Below are 6,000 nucleotides of genomic sequence, written 5' to 3' on the forward strand. Positions count from 1 at the left end.
CTGGTGGTTCTAAACATCTTCCACTTACAGATGATGGAGGCCACTGTGCTCATTGGAACTTTCAGAGCAGCAGAAATGTTTCTCGGAGGTGTACATACAATTCCTTTGTCTTCATGCTTGGTTTGTGCTTTGACATTTACTGTCAACCCTGGGACCTTATATAAACAGGTGTATGCCTTTTCAAGTCATGCCCAATCAACTGAATTTACCACAGGTGAACTCCAATTAAGCTGCTGAAACATCTTAAGAATGATCAGTGGAAACAGAATGTACCTGAGCTCAATTTAGAGCTTCATGGCAAAGTACTTATGTACATGTAATTTTTCTTTTTTTTTTTTTTTTATAAATTTGCAACAGTTTAAAAAAAATTCACATTGTCGTTATGGGTTATTGTGCGTAGAATGTTGAGGAAATAAATTAATTTAATCCAATTTGGAATAAGGCTGTAACATAAAAAAATTGTGGGAAAAGTGAAGCGCTATGAATACTTTCTGGATGCGCTGTAGCTAGTGTTACTATTTTTTATATAGATCTAGGCATTCGTGTGGCTGTAACCAGCTCTACGGACTCCTTCCTGTAAATATTCACACCTGTTGTTTTGTTGTTGTTTTTTTGCACCTTGCAGAATTCTAACACAGAAATAGGATTGTGTCATGATGCATTGTTTAAAAAAACTTTAATGATATTAACATAATCTTTAACAAAAATAAATGAATTATGTCAACATTAGCAAGTCATCATTTGGTAAAAAACTAAAACAAATCTTTGTCTAGCATTTGCAAAACACAACTTCACTGGGTTAAGGTGCAGACAGATGTGCTTGAACACACAACGATCAGCTACATGTATGCTTCGACAACCACAGTTTCACAAGTTTCTGCAAGAATGCCATGTAGGTCAGTTTTACGCGTGTGTTTGTGGTTTTGGCAGCTGTAATGCAACATAGCTGCTGTTTACAGGGGTGGGAGGATTATTACTCAGCATGGGAGTGTCCACCTCAACATCCTGAAAGAGCAATGTAGAAAAGAGGATTAGACAGACAGACAGACAGACAGACAGACAGACAGACAGACAGACAGACAGACAGATAGATAGATAGATAGATAGATAGATAGATAGATAGATAGATAGATAGATAGATAGATAGATAGATAGATAGATAGATAGTACCTGTATTTGGTTTTGCTCTGGATCATGTTGGGTAACTTGTGTTATCTGTACACCAGTGTTTTGTTCTGCTATCCTATTTCTACAGCCATCAACCTTCACGTATCCTGAGAATTGAATAACAATATTATAAATGCACATTTAATTTATTACAAAACAGTCTGCAGAAACACTTGGATTAACATTCTCGTTTGTGCATGACATCAGAGTGGTAAAGCCTCCCCTATTATTTACGATCTCTCACTCATAATCATAGACAGCTCTAAAGGCTGGATTATACTTATCGGGATGACCCACGGCACCTGCTTTGTGTGTAGTCATGCATTTATACTTCAGCACGCTGTTTGTGTTGCTCTGCAATAACACTTCCGAAATGCTAGCTGGCAGAAGATTTTTATGTTCCTCTGTGTCGAGTTTTTTCGTGGGTGTTTTGTTTTTTCTGAACACTACAAGTATCTAAAATTCTTTTTTTCTGAGTAGGGAACTGGTAATTGTACAACAACTTTAATCATAAGGTAAACACAAAACAAAAATTTCCATCTGGAGCTCCTTCACAGGACTCGACACTTCAACAATCGCTCCATTGGGCTTGCAGCTCTCAGCACCGCCCACACTTGTCAACACTAACAAGCCAACCAATCACAGAGCTTGCGATATGTGTCATTGTGTCTTGTTGTTACATTTTTTGAGAAGTGCGCATCAGCATCGGATATATTTTATACCCCAGAGAAAAAGCAACATTTCAGCTCTGACATAAGATTAATTTAATCAACAGATGCAATGCAATTTAAGCCTTAACAAAAACAGACAGGTGCAAAAATTTGGGCACCCCAGCAAAATAATGACATCAATCTTAAGTACAGCCACCTTTTGCTGAAATAACAGCCTGTAGACACTTCTAATAGTCAAGGATAAGTGCCTGAGTTCTTGCTGAGGGCAATTCTTCCTTGCTAAATTTCTCCAAATCAGTCAGGTTTAATGGGTGCAGAGTGTGAAAGGCCCTTTTCATATCAATCCATAGATTTTCAATGATGTTCAAGTCTGGGGACTGGGATGGCCATTCAAAATCATTGTATCGTGTCTGAGCATGACCTCCTTGGTAGATCTGGAACTGGGCTTTGGGTCCTTCTGAAACATCCAACCCTGTCATAACTTCAGCTTTTTGACTGATTTCTGAACATTGCAATAGAGTCTGGCTGCAGATTGGCACTTGCACCTTCAGGCTTGCACGCTCAGACTTGCGCGCTCAGGCAACGGCACTTTCTCTGCAAGTGACGTCATTTACAATCGCCACCTGTGGCCGCTTGCATGAAAGTCCTTCAGTAATTTAACTTAAGGGTGTCCCTGAGGTGGAAAAATCTGAGGTAACGGATTTCATTAAGATCGTTGCAATAAACTTCTTATCTGTCACCCTTTTACCTAAGTGCCTTTTTTCTAAGCGTTTTACAACTGTACACGTAAATATTCGTTTATGTATTAAACTTCATGCAAACAAGCCCTGCACTCTTCGGCCATGTCACTTGCATCGACATCTGCATTCTTGTTTGCAATCGCCCTGGGACCTTCTGAATAAAGAATAGTTTCCCCAAAACGTTCAATAATCTTTGCTGTAAGTCCATAATGTGTGTATATATATATATATATATATATATATATATATATATATATATATATATATATATATATATATATATATATATATATATATATATATGTGTGTGTGTGTGTGTGTGTGTAATACTACAACTCCTTGAAATGTTTAAAATAAAACCTAAAATTCAAATTTGCCTGGTGTTTTTTTATTCATAACTGTGGAAGAATACTTTGTGTATATTTAGACCTGATAGTTCATATAAATAAATAATAAGCTTTGCTGGTATAAATGTTAATAATAGCCTGCTTTGGTAAATTTACATTAAAGTATTATAATGATGGATACACAAACAGCTTTTGGTGTACAACTTGAGTACTTAGAATCATTTGACAACGTCTTCACTGTCAACACAAACGAACTGGAAACTAAGTTTTGGTTTATTTGTGTTGAAGCGTGGGTGCCTGAGCATGCAAGCCCGAGCGTCCAAGCCTGAAGGTGCAAGTGCAACTCTGCAGCCAGACCCTTCTCAAACCTTGTTCTTCGGAATCTGCTGATACTGGGTGGAATTCATGCAACCTTTAACTCTGACAAGGTTTCTAGTACCTGTGCTTGACACACATCCCCACAGAATGATAGAGCCCCCACCATATTTTACAGTAGAGAGCAGGTTCTTCTCCTGGAATGCTGTGTTCTTTTTCTGCCAAGCGCCTATGGTTGTGGCATCTGTCCACAGTATATTTTTCCAACATGATTCAGGCTTGTCCAGATGAGCCTTTGCATACCTCAAACGACTCTTCTTGTTGTCAGAATGCAGAAAAGGCTTCTTCTGCATCACCTTCCATTTAGCTGTTTTCTGTGAAGAATGCATTGAACTGTGGAACGATGTACAATGACATTATCAGCAGGAAGATGTTCCTGGAGCTCTATGTAGGTGGTCTGTGGTTTGTCTGTGACCATTCTAACCATTTTTTGCCTTTGCCTTTCAGATATTTTTCTTGGCCTACTGCATCTTTCCTTCACAAAAACTGTTCCTGTGGCCTTCCATTTTCTTACTATATTTCTGACTGTGGAGATAGAAACTTTATTTACTCCTTTTTCATGTTGGTGAATTATCCTAGTTTTTAGATCATTAGGAAGTTCTTTGAGGTTCTCATGATGCTACTTTCAGGTTTACAATAAAGAGCACAACTAGCCATCAGATATCTTAAATATTCTTTTCATGATAGGATGCACCTATGTTAGGATTGTTAAAGTTCACTAAGTCACTCAAGTTCATTTTATGTTTTAACCAATCAGCATTAAGTTACTACAGGTTTTAAAATCCACACAAAAGAGAGGGTGTCCAAACTTTTGCATAGCATATTTTTCAGATTCAATTTAATTCCACACATCTTAATACTGCTACACTACGTATTTCTCTCTGAAAAACATGACATTATCTAGAAACCGTATGGCATTTCACTGCGATCTTCTCTTATAAAGAAAGAACACATAATTACGCAGCCACAGAGGGGTGACCAAATTTTTTCATAAGACTGTAAATATATATATATTTATTTCAAAACAATCTCAAGACAATTTGTCAATTTTTGATTTAGTGGCTAATTCGTATGAATTCGTATGATCTCATTCGTACAATTTAGTATGATTTGCTCATCCCCTTTGATGGTTAAATTTAGGGGTGGGGTTTGGTGCCACGCTTCCTTTAAAAAATCATACATTTTACTACGACTGAACCTACATGAATTAGCCACTACACTGACAAAACGTAAAATGGCTACGTTTCCTCAAGCTGATATAATTCGTCGTCCTGCACAATTTACTCACATTTAGATTTGCCATGGGTATGGCATCATACGCAACTGTGTGTATTTATAACTGTGTATTTATAAATGGCACTTCCTACGTTGTCATTTCCCTGGCTTGATGTATTTGCTAGTAACAATCCTCTGTAAACAAACCAGCAGTGAGTCTAGCTCTTTCCCTTTGGTACCATAATCTTGTCCTAGATACCCTTATGAAAGAGTCCCAAAAGTGGTATGCATGTTTACTATTTTGGTACTTCTGACAGTGGAAATGGAAATAAAAGTGTACTGTACTGCACTTTACCGAGCCATTAGTTATCAGCCATAATATGAAAATAATTACTGGCTAATAAGCATCAGTGTGTATTTACATGTAATTTTATTTAAACTAACAAAACCCACCTATGATCACAATGACCAAAACAACAATCAGCAGACCAGGCATGAGGGTCAGAGCCAGCCATGATTTCTGATTCTGCTGGATGAACTGCACTACTGTATTATTCTGGCACTCGATTTGTGGAGTTTCTTCTGTAGAGTAAAAAAAGTAAAAATCACAATACATTCAGTCTTTCCATAATCAGTGTACTGAAAGTATTTAGTGCCAATAGTGAGCTTACCGGTGATGTACAGTTTGGTGCCGTTGCTGAATTTTGGTTCTGTATCTGTGCTTATGCAGTAATAAACTCCTAATTCATCAGCGGTGACATTATTTATTAATAGACGACTAGAGTTCACTGAATATTTTTGTCTGAATCGCTCATTGTAGTAAAATGGCGTTGTGAACGAGCGTAATATCAGGGCTGAATATTGAAGATTCAGTAAAAACCAATAAACCTCAGTTTCAACAAGATCACAGTTTATGGTGACATTTTGTCCCAAATGTGTTTGTTGATCTGTTAACATATGTGCAGCTTGACACCATATAAGCAGATCTACAAGATAAAATCATCAAGATTCTTCATCAGTACTATTGTAGTACAATGTTTTTCAAACAAACACAACAAACAAATAAGCTAAAAACAAACGTTTATGCATCTTTTGACTGAATTTGTACAAGGAATAAAAGTTCAGAAAGCATAATAAAGATAAAATACTCACAGAAATGAAAGTACAAACTCATCATGTTGTAGCTGCAAGTAAAGCACTGAAATGAAACCTGTGTCTGTTCTAGACAACACCAGACTTCAGTAGTGAGCAGAAGTTCAACGAAGACAAGAACAGGAAGTGGGGATTATTCTCACCTCTTGTTTATCCTCCACCATCTGCATTTCATTAAAGCTCAACAGAGATCACATTATAAAAAGTCTAAGGTCTGGTTTCACAGATAAGTTGTCTGTACCTTCAATCAGGCTTTGCTGGTATCATGAATCTGATCATCTTTTTTTTAGGTTAACTCTGACTTTAATCTTGAGCTCATGAGTGTGTGCTCAT

At 37.1% G+C, this 6,000-nt stretch overlaps 1 protein-coding gene across 1 annotated transcript; it reads right to left on the bottom strand.

Annotated features, from left to right (window-relative positions):
* Positions 1–735: 735 nt before the first annotated feature.
* Positions 736–5,538, bottom strand: LOC130216507 (uncharacterized). Its single transcript, XM_056448407.1, has 4 exons — positions 5,187–5,538; positions 4,969–5,097; positions 1,171–1,274; positions 736–1,005 (listed from the first exon to the last, which is right to left on the bottom strand). Exons 1-4 carry the CDS (start codon positions 5,470–5,472, stop codon positions 904–906), a joined length of 621 nt encoding a protein of 206 aa, XP_056304382.1. The 5' UTR covers positions 5,473–5,538; the 3' UTR covers positions 736–903.
* Positions 5,539–6,000: the final 462 nt, after the last annotated feature.

The sequence above is a fragment of the Danio aesculapii genome, chromosome 22 (assembly GCF_903798145.1).
Source record: "Danio aesculapii chromosome 22, fDanAes4.1, whole genome shotgun sequence".
Classification (NCBI taxonomy): Eukaryota; Metazoa; Chordata; class Actinopteri; order Cypriniformes; family Danionidae; genus Danio; species Danio aesculapii.

Excerpts from the sequence above, each read along its gene's own strand:
- LOC130216507 (XM_056448407.1), bottom strand. The coding sequence starts at position 5,472 with ATGTTAACAGATCAACAAACACATTTGGGACAAAATGTCACCATAAAC. Across the intron at positions 1,275-4,968 it reads TTTGGTCATTGTGATCATAG|GATACGTGAAGGTTGATGGC; the intron begins GTGGGTTTTGTT and ends TTCAATTCTCAG. Across the intron at positions 1,006-1,170 it reads CAGAGCAAAACCAAATACAG|GATGTTGAGGTGGACACTCC; the intron begins GTACTATCTATC and ends TTGCTCTTTCAG.